Source organism: Hyperolius riggenbachi, chromosome 5 (assembly GCF_040937935.1).
Source record: "Hyperolius riggenbachi isolate aHypRig1 chromosome 5, aHypRig1.pri, whole genome shotgun sequence".
NCBI classification, from domain to species: Eukaryota; Metazoa; Chordata; class Amphibia; order Anura; family Hyperoliidae; genus Hyperolius; species Hyperolius riggenbachi.
Genome location: NC_090650.1, coordinates 186,786,054 through 186,805,672, shown reverse-complemented (window position 1 = coordinate 186,805,672; position 19,619 = coordinate 186,786,054). Strand labels below are relative to the sequence as shown.

Genomic DNA, 19,619 nt, shown 5'->3' with positions numbered 1-19,619 from the left:
TCGTGAGCGCGTATGTGCGCGCTTCGCCCGGCATGCTGTGCGGTCCCCCTCCTTCATCAGCCCGCCAGCAAATTAGCAGCGCCGGCGAGCTCCGATCTTTCAAATTATCCAATGGAAAGTGTATAATACGCGCTGTTTTGTAAACAACGTGTATTATACCAGCTGCCTCCTCTGCTGGTGGTCACAGCGTTCGTGGACGACCACCAGAGAGGAGAGCAGCCCTGAATGTAAGGACAGCACATTGATAGCCGCTGATCACCCTCACTACCCCCCTCACTGGCCCTGACAGGCGTCTGACTGAGGTCTGATTGACATCTGGTCGCCTGTCACCAGCTCTGATCGAGGTCTGAGTGAGATCTGAGTGACATCTAATGTATGTTCACTGTTTATTGACATCTGATCGCCTGTTTGCATTGTGATAGGCCTTTGATCATCTCTGATTGCCCTGTGATTTCAATTGCTGTTTACATTGTTTGGAATCTGACAGCTGCACTGTGATTGACATCTGGTCGCCTGTCACCAGCTCTGATTGAGGTCTGAGTGACATTGATTGAGATCTGAGTGACATCTTATCGTCTGTGCACTATTAATTGACATCTGATTGCCTGTCACTAGCTTTGATTGGCATCTGGTCATCTCTGATTGCCCTGTGATTGATTGCTGTTTACATCGTTTGGAATCTGACAGCTGCACTGTGATTGACATCTGGTCGCCTGTCAATAGCTCTGAATGAGGTCTGAGTGACATTGATTGAGATCTGAGTGACATCTTATCGTCTGTGCACTGTCGAGTGATATCTGATTGCCTGTCACTAGCTCTCATTGGCCTTTGATCATCTCTGATTGCCCTGTGATTGACCTCTGTTTACATCATTTGGCATCTGACAGCTGCAGTGTGATTGACATCTGGTCTGTCACTATCCTAGTGATCTAAAAACAGGCCAGTGAGTTAGCTAGGCCCCTTTGTTAGGTAGTTAGTGTCAGTTAGCGCCCAGTCCACTACACCACAGTCACTAATTAGTCATCACTGTCGCTAATCAGCATTGTCACTATATAGTATTTGTAAGTGATCAGAACTGATCGCAGTCAGATCTATAAGTACGTTAGGGTCACCTTAGAGTAGGCTCCGCTAAAAACGCAGTGTTTGCCCGATCAGGCCTGATCGTTCGGCCGCACTTGCGTTCAGCCCGCCCACCGCAGTGACAGAAATTGTTTTTTTCTGATCACTGCAAAAACACAACGCAATAACTTCGGCACTCTGATCAGTTTTGATTTTTTTTTTTAATCAAAACTGAACAACCGCCGCTTTTTACTTCACCTGCACTCCTTTTTGCTAGGTAGGTGTGCTCTCTTTCCTGGGTAGTCTCAGAGGAATACCCCCTAAATTTAGCAGTCCACCATGGCAAGAAAGGAGTATTCCGCTGAAGAGGCCTACAGAATTCTGGCCCAGTCGGATGAGAGTGATTGGGACTTCTCATCCGACGAATCAACCGGGTCTGAAGACAAACCTGTAGATAGCAGTGGCTCTCTGACCGATAGCGAAGATGACAAGATTGTGGCCCCTGCTAGCGCCAGGCGTACCCGACCCCATGTCAGTGGGCCGCAGGTGGCACAGGATCAACCTCAAGGGCAGCAGAGTGGTGCTAGCGCTGATCCAGGTTTTCATGGTGAGGCATGCACCAGCAGTGCAGCACATCCTGGACTTGGAACCAGTACTGCCATAGACACTGGTGAAGTGGCGAGCACCAGCATGGCAGTTGAAACTGGTTCAGTGGCACGTGCAGTAAGACCCAGGTCGCAGCCACCAGAAAGATTGGCTCGTAGTACCCCTAGCCTCCCAGAGGTGCTGGCAAATCCCGATTGGCAACCCCCTGGTTCCGCCACACCCATAGTGCCCCCTTTCACCGCACAGTCTGGAGTCCAGGTGGAGACAGATCATCTAGGATCGGCCCTAGACGCTTTTCATCTGATCTTCACCGAGGATCTCTACGACTTAGTCGTGGCAGAGAGCAACCGTAACGCCACACAATTTATTACCGCCAATCCGAACAGCTCCCATGCCCAGCCTTTTCGGTGGAAACTGGTCACAGTTTCCGAATTTAAAATCTTTTTGGGCCTTCTCAACATGGGTCTAACTAAAAAAATGTATTGCGGTCCTATTGGTCTATGTACCCAATACATTACATGCCCATGTACTCTGCTGCCATGTCCAGGGAACGTTTTGAGGACATCCTGTGCTTCCTGCACTTCAATGAAAATACAACCTGTCATAAAAGTGACCACCCTGACTATGAACGGCTCCACAAAATTCAGCCCCTCATAGACCACCTGTCATCCAAATTTGCAGATGCTTACATCCTTGAACAGAACATCTGCATAGACGAGTCCCTGATACATTTTATCGGGCGCCTTGGCATTAAGCAGTACATCCCAAGCAAGCGCGCCCGGTATGGGGTCAAGCTGTATAAGCTCTGTGACAGGGCCACAGGCTATGCATATCGTTTTTGGCTCTATGAGGGAAAAGATTCAAAATTGGAGTCGGTCGGATGCCCTGACTACCTGGGGAGCAGTGGCAAGATTGTTGAGGGACTTGGTGTCACCCTTGTTCCAGAAGGGGTACCATCTTTACAAGGACAATTACTACACAAGCGTGGCCCTCTATCAGCATTTACAGCTACTCGGAATTCGCTGCTGTGGGACCGTGCGGCCTAGTCGCCGGGGCTTCCCCAATGGCTCACTAGTACCCGACTTGCACGGGGGGGGGGGGGGGGGGGGAGAGTGTTGCCTTGTGTAACGAAAACCTGCCTGCGGTGAAATGGAGGGACAAGAGGGATGTTTACCTTCTGTGCACCATTCACGCAGACACGACAGTCCAAATTCAACAAGCAACTGAGGCTGTTGAAAAACCCCTCACCTTCCATGAATATAACCTTAACATGGGAGGGGGGGGACTTCAACGACCAGATGTTGGCTCCCTATTTGGTTTCCCACAGAACCAGACGCTGGTATAAGAAAGTGTCTGTTTATTTGATTCAGTTGGCAATGTACAACAGTTTTGTTCTCTACAGTAAGGCTGGGAGAGCTAAAGGATCCTTCCTTCAATTTCAGGAAGAGATCGTTCCGGAACTCCTGTGTCCAGGAGGAGCCGTGGCCCAACCCCAAAATGTAGTTAGCCGGGTAGATGAAAGACACTACCCATATGTGTTTCCAGGTACCCCATCTCACCGTTCCCCAAGAAAACGTTGTGTTTGCAGCAGGGCTGGAATGAGGCGTGACACCACTTTTTATTGCCCCTACTGTCCTGACCAGCCTTCCCTATGCGTAGGGGAGTGTTTCGAGAGGTACCACGAGCAGGTACAATATTAGAGTAGGGAACGCGAGACACAGTACTAGACACACAAAGGTCTTTCAAGGCTCTTTCACTCTGGCGCAATGTGTTGTGGCAAATTTCCTAGTGAAAGTCCCACTTTGCGGTCCCCACTACGCCGAAACTGTGTGACTTAACGCTAGTGCATACCTACGCTACTGCATGGCTCCTGCGGCGATTTGTGTTGGCCGGATGGCGACGCAAAGATTACTTGGCTGAATGCCAGACAGGGAATACCATGTACTAACGCAGTATTCCCTGAAGTTCTGTTTTTGGCGATGCGGTGCGGCGGGCGCGACCCACCAAATACGCCAATATGCAGTGTGAAACCAGACATCAGCTTTCAATCGACCCAAATACACAGGGCTGCCAGAAACCTCTCCTTTCACTTGGGACAAAGTGCACAGTGTACTTTGCCACATCTCTGTGCGAATTGTGCTTTGCACACTGTCCCATGGGGAAGGAGAAGTTTGTCCTCAGAAGGTAAAAAAAAAACAAAAAACAGGCAAGCAAAAAAGTTAAAAGTTCCGAATGTTAATGTTTGGTTAAAAATGTTCAATAAAGTTTATCAAAGTTAATGTTAATGAATTTATTGCATTGCTGCTTGTTTTTTTTTTCTCTCTCTCTCTTTTACCATCCTTTACCCTTCCAGTTGGAATGACCGAGTGACAAACCGACTGACCAACCAGCTGCAGCACTGATGGTGCATTGTGCTTCTGTCAGATTACACACAAGTCGGTGCATGCACCGCTGCAGGCTGAGAGTTCTCCTCCGTAGTAAGGCCCAGTGCACACCAAAAACCTCTAGCTGATCTGCAAAACGCTAGAGGTTTTAAAAGCAGATTTCATTTTCTAAACATGCCTAGTGTTTTTTGGAGCATTTTTGTGTAGCAGATTTCATATATTGTTACAGTAAAGCTGTTACTGAACAGCTTCTGTAACAAAAACGCCTGGAAAACCGCTCTGATCTAGCAATTTTCAGAGCGTTTTTCCACTTTCCTACTTTAACATTGAGGCAGAAACGTCTCAGAAATCTAAAAAATGCTGCAGCCCTGGTGTGCACCAGCCCATTGAAATACATTAGCCAAGCGGTTTTCCCCTGTAAGTGTTTTAAAAAAACGCTTCAGAACCGCTCTGGTGTGCACCAGGTTCACGATACGTTTGCCAAGGCATATGAGCTGAGAGGCGGTGTTTGAGTTCCTATGCTATGGATTTTTTAAAAAAAAATTCTCACAAAGTGTCATTTTCCGCTAACTTGTGACAAAAAATAAAATTTTATATGAACTCACTATGAACCTCGTGGAATACCTTAGGGTATCTTCTTTCCAAAATGAGGTCATTTCTGGGGTATTTTTACTGTCCTGACATTGTTTGGGGGGCCCAAATTGTGAGCACCCCTGTAAAGCCATTGGACTTTGGGCCCCTTTGCACAGCTAGGCTGCAAAAAAGTGTCACTCATGTGGTATCGCTGTACTCAGGAGAAGTAATATAATGTGTTTTGGGGTGTCTTTTCACACATACCCATGCTGGGTGGGAGAAATATCTCTGTAAAGGACAACTTTTTCATTTTTTTTACACTAAATTGTCCATTTACAGAGATATTTCTCCCACCTAGCATGGGTATGTGTAAAAATACACCCCAAAACAGTAGTAGCAGAAAATGACACTTTGTGAGAATTTTTTTAAAAAAAATCAATTTCTGTTAACTTCTATGAACTCCCCATGCCCCTCAGCAAATACCTTGGGGTGCCTTCTTTCCAAAAGGGGGTCATTTGTGGAGTCTGTCCTGGCATTTCAGCGTCTCCGCAATCATTACATGTATGGCCAGTATTAGGAGTTTCTTCTATACTCATTATATTGGGCATACAGGTGATGCACTTTTTTTTTCCATAAAAGGAAAAATGAACGGCAAAGATTCTCGCATTCGCATTGATCAATGTGGATGAAAAAATATCTGCCGAAAAATGTGAAAATAAAAGGGGGGCATGGTGTTTGCCAGGACATAGGAGCACCGCCCTCAAAATTTTCCAAACCCACTCTGCTCCTATGCTCTGGCAAACCCGATGAATCCATTCACACCGATCGATGTGGATGAAAAAACCTTTGCCAGTTTTGATACAAAGTGCTTTCCAAAGCATACGAACTCCAACACCGCCCCTCAGCTCATTGACCTGTAAAATCCCAAAGGTACTCATTGGACTTTGGGCCCCTTTGCACAGCTAGGCTGCAAAAAAGTGTCACACATGTGGTATTGCCGTACTCAGGAGAAGTAGTATAATGTGTTTTGGGGTGTATTTTTACACATACCCGTGCTGGGTGGGAGAAATATCTCTGTAAATGGACAATTTAGTGTAAAAAAAAAAGAAAAAAAATTGTCCTTTACAGAGATATTTCTCCCACCCAGCATGGGTAAAAATAAAATCTGTTATGAACTCACCATGCCACTCAGCAAATACCTTGAGGTGTCTTCTTTCCAAAATGGGGTCATTTGGGGGGTACTTTTACTATCCTGGCATTCTAGCACCTCAAGAAACATGACAGGTGCTCAGAAAAGTCAGAGCTGCTTCAAACTGCGCTAATTCACTTTTTTGTACCATAGTTTGTAAACGCTATAACTTTTACCCAAACCAATAAATATACACTGAATGGATTTTATTTTATCAAAGACATGTAGCACAATAAATTTGGACAAAAACTTGTATAGAAATGTTACTTTATTTGAAAAATGTTACCACAGAAAGTTGAAAATATCATTTTTTTTGACAAAATTCCTGTCTTTTTTATGAATATAATAAAAACTAAAAATCGCAGCAGCAATTAAATAGCACCAAAAGAAAGCTGTGTTAGTGAGAAGAAAAGGAGGTAAAATTAATTTGGGTGGTTAGTTGTATGACCGAGCAATAAACCGTTATAGCTGCAGTGGTCTGAATTGTAAAAAATGGCCTGGTCTTTAGGGGGGTTTAGCACTGCAGTCCTAAAGTGGTTAATTTATGGCCGCTCCTACTGCAAGATGAGTTTTGCTTAAAATGCTACCTGTCATGCAGCATACACCATGTAGGTAGTAGGGGCTTTCTATAACCCCGCCTCAACAGCCTTCGCTGCAAATAGTAGCGCTGCATTAGCATACTAATAGGTTCTGGATTGAGCAATGGTCCTGTGTGCATAAGTGACAGGTGATCATTTCAAGATAGATTTTCTGGCTTTAGTTTCTCCAAATAAAATAGACAGTTATATCAAAAGTATCTTACCTTCTTTAACCATGCCAACGTTGAGACATTTTTGAAATCTGCAGTACTGGCAGCGGTTTCTCCTTCTTTTGTCCACAGGACAACTTTTATTTGCCAAACATACATATTTTGCGTTTTTCTGCACTGTTCTCTAAAAACATATACAACAGGATGCTTGAATTGATGATAGAACAGAAGATGACAGCACAAGACATGTAATTTATCTTTGAATAACCAAAACACAATTTCCATTATTAGGTTAAGCATATTTCTCTAATGCAATAGCCTACAGCAAAATACCAACTGTTCTCATTATGATAATCAAAGAAATTCAAAGGTCCATCAAATTTAAGTGACATAATTGTAGTGAAATAATAGATCAAGCTATTATTTAAGTGACATAATTGTAGGGAAATTTTGGTGTAAGCTATTTAACATGGTGTTTGTATTTTTACAAACCTTGTATTGAGTCACTGGCAGTTGCGCTGGCTTGGTTTAAACAGAAATAACTTTAAAAGATACAAGTGCATATAGACACACAAGAATCACATCAGGCTATTTATATGGACATATTTGTGTCAAAAATTGTCATTTATTCAACTAGTTTTATGCATTTCTCAAAGTGCTATACTGTAAAGAGTTAATATACTCAGTTGGAAGAGGGAGAGGATTGTAACTTGGGGCGGATCCATCGTAACCCAGTCTAGGACAAACAACTCAGACCCTCCCTTCGCCTTCCCCCCCTCCCCTATTCGCTTGTTGGCCCCTAAGTGGGCAAGCTTTAATGCATGTCAACAGGAAATGCGCATCATCATTTCCGCGTTAAGCGCCACAATGCGCCTTTCTGGGCGCATGTTTGCGGTCCAGATTGAGGCGCAAACATCATCTGGAAAGCGCCCCTACTCATCCAATCACACACGTGGGACACTAACGTCGCTAGACGACCACATTTCCATCCCTCCCAGGATTCCTAGCTGTAAGCCGGGTAATGGATTTGGCAATGGCAACTAGTTACACACTGCAGGACGCGACTGCCAGGTAAATTAAGATATTAAAGTGAGCATCTTGATACTTATGCTGCAGACAAAGGTGCAAATGGATTTAAAGATTTTAGCTTCATCAGAGGCACGTCACCTGATGAAGTGGGCGTGGCCATGACACGGGTCAGACTCGGCAGGGTGTAGCGCACTAGTTTGCAGTCTCCATCCAGGTAGTATACCTCCCCCACACCGTCTCCTTCCTTACTGATAGGACATCATTTCCTTTTCACAAGCTACTTGCTTTCTTCACCTCTTTCTATTTGTGGATGTGACATCTGTCTGTCTTGTCTGGTACGAGCACCTGCTGTAGGATCTGATGAGTGTGACGAATGTTTTGTGGATCCGCTGATTTGTGTGTGGCAGACGATTTTGGATGAATTGCACACACGCCAACCAATTGACTCCAATAAAGCGACACCGTTGTCTGGTGATTGTTCTTGCCTTTGTGGGGTAAAGCAAGTGAGTTTCGACACTGTGCGATCTGAAATGAATGGGTTTACTACTGTGGTTGACACCTGTGGGAATTCTGAAATATTCTCTCCTGCTTGTGTGGAGTTTGAATCTGTGTGGTCTAATGCCTGTTTTTCAGGCGTTCCGGCAGATTATGATCAACATGATTGTGTCAGTTTTGTAAAAAATGTGTGGGATCCCTTGTCATTTAAAAACAGATCTTTTTCTCCCAGTGATTCTGTGAGATCTCCCATCTATGATCCTGTTATGGGAAAAATTCCTAAACCATGCGGCCTCAAGAGTAATGTTAATATGACTGATAAAGTTTCTCATGTTGTTGTCACGACCTCTTCTGCAAATAAATCTATGTCTCGCTCTGTTCACACCTGTAAAGGCATGTTGCCAGATGACAGTTGTTCCAGTGTTTCTGTCTTGAACACTTTGCAGTCTGCTCCACAGATTGTGGAGGTGTAACGATTGCGGGTTTCTATCTCTGTGGTCAGCGCACCAGACGTGGCGCGGCGGAAATCCTCCACAAACGTGTAATTGGGAGAACCCAGGTTAGGTGCAATGCACCAGTAGAGGGTAATTCCCACCAGCAGATGGAGCTGTGGAGTGCAGACGTGCACAGCCTTTGCAAGGCCACAGATGCCAGAGGGGAATTGTACGAGCAGGATCAAGCAGGGCTGAATAGCCCTCAAGAGAAATAGCACAGGGACAGACAGAATGTGTGTTCACCAATCTAGTCGCCCCCAGCGACGATGAACACACATCAACGAAAGAAAGCACGAATGCAATCGCAAGAATGGCGATTGCCAACAGACACCAGACTGAGAAGGACAGAGCATGAGAGTAGCAAAGGCACAGCAAATAACAATGAGAAGATAAGGAAAATAACAAACGCTAGCTAAACGCGAACACCACACTCATTCGCAACAGCAAACGCATTTCTGCACGATCACCGCGCGTTAGGCGCCCAGTGATAAGCGTGCTACCCTAACTAACCAATGGCAGACAAACACAAAATAGAGAATGTGAACGCTTGCTAAACGGTTACCTCACCGAGCCTACAGCAAGCATTCGTATCAGACAAGACAGACAGACAGACAGGTGGGGCTGCCAGTAGCAACCGCTGCTCTGGCTAGCACCCCTAAGGCAGAGATACAGAAGGAGGCAGTGCCACTACCACTAGGGCAAGTGCGATCCAGACAGATAAACAGAAGGGGCCACCAGTAGCAACCGCTGCTCTGGTTGACACCCCAAAGGCTGAGATACAGAAGGAGGCACTGCCCCTACCACTAGGGCAAGTGCGATCCAGACAGATGGAGCAGCCAGCAGGAACCGCAGCTCTGGCCTACACTCCCAGACAGACAGAACGATTTCCTGTCGACCGCCGCTGGCGACAGGACAATTGCAATCGAAGGAGGCACTGCCACTACCACTAGGGCGAGTGCGATCTAGACAGATGAACAGAAGGGGCTACCAGTAGCAACCGCTGCTCTGGTTAGCACCCCCAGACAGACAGAACGATTTCCTGTCGACCGCCGCTAGCGACAGGACAATCGCAACACAAAGACTGTACAGGCAAAACAGATAATACAATCTGACTGCACTAGAGGGAATGCCTAGTACAGTCCCAAGAATTACTCTAAGATAATCTTTGACAAACAGGCAAGGCTGACACTCTAGGAGTGTTTAGCAGTAACAAACCATTAAGATGACCAGCAAAGGATTCTGGGAGAACATGGTATTTATACTGCCAGCCTTCAAAGGAGGCAGGTAGGCAATTTGCATAACGAATGTTTGCAAATTCCTCAGCAGCAGATCAGGTCTGAAACTTGCAAAGCAAAGACAGGTCTCTTTTCCAGAGACCTGCAGCCCTTAGACTTAAGGAATGGTCAAACAGCTGTCTGTCTGTGCAGACAGCTGAGCGGATCATTACAGGAGGCTTGCGCTTTGGAAGCCTCAGTTTCACAACCTAAAGCGATCTTGGATTCGCAAATTTTGCGTTCTGTCTCCTCGGATTCGACATTGTTAGCCGAGTATAAGGGTGAGACAGCGCTTTGGTTTTGCGAATCTGATACTGAGTAAAGTAATGACTTTCCACCCTGTACTCTGGATGAGTCAATATTACCTTGCAATGAACCTCCTGCAGGGAGCCCAGAGGCTCCTCTAGGTATTGCAGCTAATTGCATCTGTTGTTCTGCCATTTCAGAATTGCAGTCTGGTTTGACTGCTATGAAGGATTCTGCCTGCAGTGAAACTAGACTCAGGGAGTCAGTGTTGGTTTCACTGGATATTCCTGTGCATCCTGTTCTTGAAGATGAAATTCAGCCCCAGTGTATGGTAAAACCATCCCTGGGACATCTGCCCTGTCCGCAGCAGGTATTTAATGTTCGGCCCTGTAACATGGATAGTTCAGAATCCTTGTCAGAAAACTTAGGAAATTATGCTTCTGAAGTCTTGTTCGATGTTCTGGAGGTCTCCGAGTTCCTCCCAAAGGGTGCAGAACTTTGAGGAGGTGCCTCCTGCCCCGCAGGGCCATTTGAGGTTTTGCCTACTTCAGTAGGCATTGCTGCTATACTGACTACCTTTGCAGCGCTTGTGGAGCTCCAGTCATGCGTAGTCAAGGATGAGTTCTGGTTGGATACAATTACAGTCATAGAGACTTCTAAGTCTGAGTCCAAGTCTGCTTTTGAAAGACCAGTGCTTGTGACCACTACTCGTGATGATTCTTTGCCCGGTCCTGGTTTTGGTCTTGTCGTGACAGACTCTGAGGTCGGCAGTTCCTCGACATGTCCTGAGGTTTCCCTTGTGCTAGTGTACCCTGATGTGCTCTGTGACCCAGAAAGCCCAAGTGTGTCTCAGTTACCAGCATGCTCAGATGCTTCCTCGGTGGAGACATGTTCTGATATTGCCTGCCTGCCTGCATGCCCAGAAGTGGTCCCTGAGAGCCCTGATCTTGATGGTTGTCCTGGTAATTCTGAAACCGGAATTGTCATAGGTTACATAGGGGTTCTTGGTAGTCCTCCATGTGAGCCTGGTGAGCGTTCTGGCCTCTTGGGATCTCTGCGGAGCTTCAAAGTGTTCTGGGAGATTCTGGGAGAAATATTTCTTGGTACCCTGGATGGGATCAACAGTGGCTTCTTTGTGGAAAGGAACACTTCAAATAGATATTGTGGCAGGTTTGGTATTTTTGGACGGTCCTGGAAGGTGGTGGGTATTGCTCGGAGTGTGTCGATGGGTTCTTCTCTGGTATTCACAGTTCTGATGGATGTTATGCTGAGACTTGTAGTACTGATGGGCATGTTTCGGTGGCTTCTCGTTCCGATGAGTTCAGTTTCGGGAGGATTGACTCTGGAATTGGGCTTTGTCCGGCTGCCCCGACCTTTATGAGTGTTCAGTCGGACTGTTTCCTTGGAGATATCAGTTTTGAGGGACGTCTGGAAGCCGTTCCTGGAGGGGGGGGGGGGGAGTACTGTAATGATCTGTTCAGCTGTCTGCACAGGCAGACAGCTGTTTGACCATCTTTTAGGTCTGAGTGCTGCCGTCTCTGGAATCAGTATCAGCCTTTGCTATTGTTTGCTAAGATTATCTTAGAGTATTTCCTTGGGACTTCACTAGGCATCCCTTCTAGCGTAGTCAGGTTGTATTATCTGTTTTGCCTTGTACTGTCTATCTGTTGCGATTGTCTTGTCGCCGGCGGCGGTCGACAGGAAGTCGTTCTGTCTGTGGGGATTGCATTTGCCCCAGCGGTAGTGGCGGTGGTTCCTTCTGTACTCCGTCTTAGGGGTGCAAGCCAGAGTAGCGGTTGCTACTGGTTGCTCCATCTGTCTGTCTGTCTGGATCGCATCCGCTCTAGCGGTAGTGGCGGTGGTTCCTTCTGTACTCTGTCTGGGAGTGTAGGCCAGAGCTGCGGTTGCTACTGGCTACTCCTTCTGTCTGTCTTGTCTGGTACGAGCGCTTGCTGTAGGCTCGGTGAGGTAACCGTTTAGCAAGCGTTCGCGTTCTCTATTTCGTGTTTGTGTTACATTGGTTAGTTAGGGTGACACGCTTGTCACTGGGCGCCTAACGCGTGGTGATCGTGTCTTAAATGTGTTCTCTGTTGCGAATGAGTGTGGAGTTCGCGTTTAGCTAGCGTTGTTATTTTCCTTGGCGTTCTGATCATTGTTGTTTGCTGTGTCTTTCTCGCTACACTTGTGCTCTGTCTTACTCGGTCTTGTGTCACTATTGGCAATTGCCACTCTTGCGATTGCGTTCTCACTTCGTTTCCGCTGTTGTGTGATCACCGTCGCCGGGTTGCAACTAGATTGGTGGACACACATACATTCTGTCTCTGTGCTCCCTTTTCTCTCTACAGGTGCATTGCACCAAAGCTGGGTTCTATCGTTTAATACGCTTGTGGAGGACTTCCGCAGTGTCAGCGCACATCTTGTGCGCTGACCACGGAGATAATTCCACAATCGTTACATAAGGGCTGTTCCTGTGAAGTGGTTTGCCTGAAAGCCAGACTGATCAAGCAGGCAATTAGCAGATGAATACTGGCTTAGTTCAGCATGAATGTGGCGTTCAAGTAATTTAGATGGGAGAAGTTACACTCGGTGGTAGTTGGTGAGCGCCTTGGGATCGAGAGATGGTTTTTTAAGTAGTGGTGTTACTTCAGCCTTTTTGAGTGAGGATGGAAAATACCAGTGGAGAGGGATAGGTTAAACAGCAATGTTAGGACAGGGATGAGGGATGAGGATAACTCCGGAATGAGGCAGGAGGGGATAGGATCCAAAGAAAAGGTGGTTAGATGAGAATTGAAGATTAGAGAGGAGAGAGAATGTTCAGAGAGTGGAGACAAGGCAGATAGAGAGCATTTGACAAGAGGGGTGGAGATGGAGTTTGAGGTCAGCATGGAAAAAACACTTTGGATTTTGGCAATTTTATCAGTGAAATATGTTGCAAATTCTTCAGCTGATAAGCATGAAGGAGAAGAAGGGGGTGGATGGAGAAGGTAGTTTAAGGGAGTTAAAGTGCTGAACATACTTGAATTGTTATAAGATCAGATACACCTCACCCACCCCAGTGCACTGAACTCACATAAGAAAATGGTTAAGGCGCTGCCTCTGACACTGGAGACCTGGGTTCAAATCTCGGCTCTTCTTCGACTCCCTAACACTACTATTGCCTACTGAGCGCGCTCTAGTGGCTGCAGCTGCTGCGCTTTGAGTCCGCCAGCAGAACAAGGCATTATAAATGTTATTTGTCTTGTCTTGTTTAAAAAGGGGTGTGAAGCCATTCTATAGAACTGTTACATTATTTATGGACAGCCTGGGTCTTTACAGGTTAAAATATTGTCCTGGAATTCCAGAAGAGCTTATTCATTTTGATTAGCCTTTGCTAGATCAAATAACTTATTTGGAGTTTTATGAGCTTGATTTTTTATTGATGCATCTTTTTTTAGTTTATAAAGTCTTTGTACATGTATGTCATGTATGATGCCTATCAATCGGATTTTTCTCATGATTTTTTTGGGTGACTGTTTAGTAACAATCCACTTGGAAACATGCTGCCATTTTCTGTGGGAGGATTATCAGGAAAGGTGGATGTGAAAAAGAAAGTATTTTGCCACAAGCTGCATCGGGAACTATAAGACACCTGAATTTTCCCCCTATACACCAAACAAAAAAGGTAGAACCACAAAAAACACATAAGTACTGCCATGGATGAATAAAGTCACATTTGTCACAAGCAAGACATCCATATAAGGCCAGCTGGATTCCTGGTTTGAATCGCAGCCAGGGCAAAATCTGCAAGAAGTTCTATCTTCTCCATGTGTGGGTTTCCTCTGGGCACTCCTGTTTCCTCCCACATCCCAAAATACATAAATATAAGTTATTATAATAACTTTTATATGCTTATTATATAAATTGGCCCTAGACTATGATACATGCACTACATGATACATACAGTGGGTTGCAAAAGTATTCGGCCCCCTTGAAGTTTTCCACATTTTGTCACATTACTGCCACAAACATGCATCAATTTTATTGGAATTCCACGTGAAAGACCAATACAAAGTGGTGTACATGTGAGAAGTGGATTGAAAATCATACATCATTCCAAACACTTTTTACAAATAAATAACTGCAAAGTGGGGTGTGCGTAATTATTCGGCCCCCTGAGTCAATACTTTGTAGAACCACCTTTTGCTGCAATTACAGCTGCCAGTCTTTTAGGGCAAGGCTTTTCAACCTGAGGTAGGCGTACCACCGGTGGTACTTTGCTGTTTGCCAGGTGGTACACACCAGGTTTGCCTGCTACTTTATTGCCCGCATGCCACTTGTCCTGTCCTGCCTCCACAAAGTTTAGCTCCTCCTCCCTCGCTCCTTGCTGTGCTGCTCTGCAGCATACTTCAGACCTCAGATCAGTGGGGAAGATACAGTCAGGCAAATAGTGCACAGTGATGGCGCAGATACAGAAAGGGACATCACTGCTCACTTCCTGTACTTGAAGTATACGCGCCGTCACCATGCACCGTTTGCCTGACTGTCACTTCTCTGTGGCTGGCTTACCGATGATCTGAGGTGTGAACTATTCCACGGGGCAGCACAGCAAGGAGTGAGCAAGGGGGGAGCCGAACTTTGTGGTGAGTCACTGCCTAGCTCTCAGCTCTCTGATGGTGGGACTAGGCTACCTATAATTATGCAGGGGAAGGGGGCGAGCACTGTAATAACAGTGCAGGAGATTTGGGCACAGCCGGCGCCATCATAGGCCGAAATAAGAATTACGGCTATAGCGGTGCACACTGAGTAACTTCGGCGCCATCAGAAGACAGTGCTGAAGTTGCTTTTAAAACACTGCAATTCGGCTTCCAGCAATAGCCGTATACCAGCCCTGCTGATCTATGTCTCTGCAGAAGTGTCTGAATCACACGAGAAACAAGCATGCAGCTAACCTTGTCAGATCTGACAATAATGTCAGAAACACCTGATCTGCATGTGTTTGTTCAGGAGCTGTGGCTAAAAGTATTAGAGTCAGAGGATCAGCATGATAGCCAGGTAACTGGCATTCCTTAAAAGGAAATAAATATGGCAGTGTGAAGGATTGCGGAGAAGCCGCCGCTTGTGCTGACAGTGAGGCGGCGGTTTCCGCGCACAGAGCGGCGGTTTCCTCACAGCAACATGCGTCTGGGTTATCTGGACCTAGTAGTGCACACAGATGGAGAGCTACGCGCGACGCAAGACAGGCTCTTTATGCCAATAGGAGAAAGGTCAGCTGATCGGGACGGTCAGCTGACCCCAGCTCAGCAGATGATTGGTTGATGGGAGCTGGGCGGCGCTGAGGAGCGCTTCACTATATATATCTCTTGCTGTTCTGTTTCTGGTTGTCTGGCGTTGCGAATACCTATGTGTTAGCACTCAGACCTTAGTCAGATCCCTCAGTGTGGTGGAACCAGGTGGACCTGGGAATCCACACTTAGCCAGTTTACTGTGTATTATCTGTGTTATTCATTAGACCAGTTCCAGGGTGTAGAGACCACGGACCTCACACCCCAGACTAGGAATACTGTGTATCATCTGTGTTATTCCTTAGACCAGTTCCAGCCAGGGTGTAGAGACCACGGAACTCACACCCAGACTATGGAACTTGTGTTATCATTCTGTTATACATCAGACTAGTTCCAGGGTGTAGAGACCACGGACCTCACACCCAGACTAGGGAACTTGTGTTATCATTCTGTTATACATCAGACTAGTTCCAGGGTGTAGAGACCACGGACCTCACACCCAGACTAGGGAACTTGTGTTATCATTCTGTTATACATCAGACTAGTTCCAGGGTGTAGAGACCACGGACCTCACACCCAGACTGGGGAACTTGTGTTATCATTCTGTTATACATCAGATTAGTTCCAGGGTGTAGAGACCATGGACCTCACACCCAGACTAGGCATTGTTTGATATCTGTTATGACTTTGCTTTCCTGACCATTCCTCTGATCTCTGATTCGGTACCTTGCACTTCTGATATTCCGTTGCCAAACCCTGCTTGCCTTGGATACCGAATCAGCCTTCTGTCTTTGTACTTCATCTGTCTGTGTGTTGTCGACCCGGCCTGCCTGACCTGTCTGATTGTCACCCACCCCTTGGGTGCTCAGTCCTCCTGCAGGGGTCCCCTGCTTCTCAGAGGGGGCACTGCTGCAAACCAGTCAAGGTCTGCTCCCTCCTGGAGCCCTTGACTGCAGTAGAGTCTGTTTCTACTTATTGGACCACCTGCTACCCCGGTGGTCCAATCCATACTGTTACACCAAACACTTACACGCTTCAGGTGCCCAGAGGTTAGCGATATATCTGTATTATCGGTGATTCTGCAGATCATCAATAATCAGGTATATATCTGTATTCTTGGTGATACTGCAGATCGCCAATAATCAGATTCTCTCTGCGTGCTGACACCCATCGTTACAGGCAGCCTCAATATGCCTCTCACCTAATTTCTCCTTCAACTGCTCACTTTTTTCACTGTAGTGGTCCTTTAAACAGTTGAAATTTGACAGTTGGAAAATGACAGTTTAAATAAGACAGTAAAGCCCCGTCTACACCATAAGAGGTTGTAGCGATCCGGCGGCTCGATTAGCCGCCGGATCGCCTCCTGCGCGTACCCGCCGCGTCCCCGCTCGCCGCGCGTGCGCCGCATTCGATTCCCCGCTCGTGCCCGCTCGTCCCCGCCGGCGCCGCTTATCTTCTGCTCGATTCCCTGCCATTGTCCCCTAGCGGGGAGCGAGCAGGGAATCGGCGGAAGCAAGATCCGTCCTGTCGGATCTTATCAATCGAGCCGCATCAGCGGCTCGATTGATAAGGATCATCGGAGCCTCATCTACCCGTGTAGATGAGGCTTTAGAAAAGGGCAGTTGAAATTTGGCAGTTGGAAAATGGCAGTTGGAAAATGGCAGATAAAATTTGACATTTGGAAAATGGTAGTTAAAATTAGACAGTTGGAAAATGGCAGTTGAAAAATGACAGTTGAAAAATGACAGTTGGAAAATGGCAGTTAAAAGTTGAACTGTCATTTTCCAACTGTCATTTTCCAACTGTCATTTTTTAACTGTCATTTTCCAACGGTCATTTTCCAACTGCCAAATTTTAACTGTTGTTTTTCAACTTTCATTTTTAAACTGCAATTTCTCAACTGTCATTTTTCAACAGCCAAATTTTAACTGGTTTTCGACTGCCATTATTTTCCAACTGTCATTTTTCAACTTCCATTTTTCGACTATGCTTTTCCAATTGTTTCCTTCTTCCTTTCCTATTTTATTTATTTCGCCTTGAGATCCTCAATGTTGAATGTTGATTTGCCGCCTCATTTTGTGTTTTGGGGGCTACATTTGCATCACGATTTGCACAATTTAAAACTGGCTATCTCTAACAGTGACAGGTGTCAGATATGGTGGCTGGTTAAGGGCTCTGCCTCTGACGTAGGAGTCCTGGGTTCAAATCTTGGCTCTTCCTATTCAGTAAGCCAGCACCTATTCCGTAAGGAGTTCTTTGGGCAAGACTCCTTAACACTGCTACTGCCTACTGAGTGCGCTCTAGTGGCTGCCTCACAAGCGCTTTGAGTCCGACAGGAGAGAAGCGCTATACAAAGAAAGGAATTATTATATGGATAACTGTAGAGAGGGAGTGGAAGAAAAAGCCTATGTTGGTGTTTTATCTTCCTATCTTGCTCCCAGTCTAATGACCCATTTATTGGCTTCAACTTTCATAGTGGTTCTCTTTCCAGGCTAGAACTTTTAGCCACCTTTGAAAGTTGTCCACACATTTTCCACCTTAGTGCTTGGTAGTTGTGTTCTTCCACGATGGTGACCCTCTTTTTCTTGGGCTACTTCAAATGTATTTATTTATTGTGCATTATGGTGATTTATTGTTGCTGTGGTGAGTTGTTTTTCAGATTAACTTGCACTGTTTTTTTCTTGATAAAGAGGTACTTTGTTGCTTTGGAATTTTGGATTATCTTAATTACAGAATGAATTACAGATCTTTCTGTACCAAGTTTTTGGAATGCCAACCATTTACTTCTCTTTACAAAAATGTATGGCGCGTGTTTTGCTCTGCATGGCAGTATTAATTGAAATGAGACAGCAGTGTGTTGGCACAGAAATGCACGCAGCAGCTCATTGTCAGAACACACTGCTGCACAGCACATGAGAGTCTGAGATATTACTAAAATAAGCTCAGCAATGCAGCAGTACATCCTGACCTTCACAGTTGTTATCAAATTACCATATTAAAGGACCATTACAGTGAAAAAGTAAGCAGTTAAAATCTTTCAGAACCAACATGTTTTTGACTAGTCGAGTTCCTCATTGGGGATACAAAGGGTTTTCTTTGTTTTTTAAAATAATTTCCTAAATGGCAGTTGCTAAGTCTAACTGCCAAAATGGGACCAGCCAGCATCCCTACTCGCACACTATTTTGGCAGTCAGACTTAACAATGGCCGTTCAGCAAATGCTTTTGAAAACAAAGGGAAACCCTGAGACTCCATCGTGAGGAGATGGACTAGTCCAAAACCTGTTGGTTCTGTCAGTTTTTGAAGCTGACCTAAACTGAGAGCTTCCTCTCTGCTCTAAGGAGATAAGCAACAGCATCATAACTTTAAAAAAACATTTATTTGTTAGAACTTACAGGAATCTTACAAAAACCCTGCAGTGTTTACTTTTTGGTGTCCTAGGAACACAAAAGGGTTAACCTCCTGTGTTATATATTAGACCAAACTATGGCATAGAGTGGCACACCTGACAGCCCTAATTTACACTTGCTGTTTGCTTGTTGATAAGGCCTAATTAGACAGGCTAATCTCTCTAGACCAGGGCTTTGCACCTGTGGTATGCTTGCCACCGGTGGTACTTTGCTATTGGCCAGGTGGTACACACCAGATTTGCCTGCCACTTTTTTGTCCACCTGCCACTTGTCCTGGTTCTGTCCTGCCTCCTAGGGATGCTCGGATGTGCCTCATCCACGTATTCGGCAATCCGCGTGGTTGCAAAAAAAAATCCGCATTCGGCCCCGCCGCATGCGGATTTTCGTCCGCGGCCACGCAACCACGCGGATTTTCTGCCGTGAATGGCGTAATCACGCGTGGATTCCCGCCCGGAGGCAAATTTTCTTTTAACGTTAATAACAAAACCCCCATACATGCTACAATCCCCCAAATTGCATGGATTATCGAGGTGATAAGGGGCAACATAACTTCAACATAATTTTTTTTTTTTTTAATGGCTTTTAAAGACAAATCACCACTGTAAATGGGGCTATTAATTGGTAATACGTGGTTTTAAAAAGGGATATACGCGTTAAGCAATCAAAGAGGTGAAGGCGAGTTCCAATGGCACTTGGCGGCGAAGGTACCGCTGGAGGAGGATGAGTGGCTGACGCCAAAAAGGCCCCAGAGAGGCTTTTGTAATTTTTTTTTTTTTTTTTTTGCAGCAATTAGCAATGACATCGCAGCAGAGTTGTCAGTGGACACGGACAGTGTGAACGCAGAGTGCAGTG

The 19,619-nt window shown here is 45.8% G+C and overlaps 1 protein-coding gene across 1 annotated transcript in view; it reads right to left on the bottom strand.

Moving 5' to 3' along the window:
* The window catches only part of NR4A3 (nuclear receptor subfamily 4 group A member 3), a 231,670-nt gene that overhangs the window by 97,713 nt on the left and 114,338 nt on the right, over positions 1-19,619 (bottom strand). Inside the window, exon 3 of the mRNA XM_068236490.1 lies at positions 6,614-6,743. Within this exon, the coding sequence (XP_068092591.1) occupies positions 6,614-6,743 (130 nt within the window). The remainder of the gene's footprint in view (positions 1-6,613; positions 6,744-19,619) is intronic.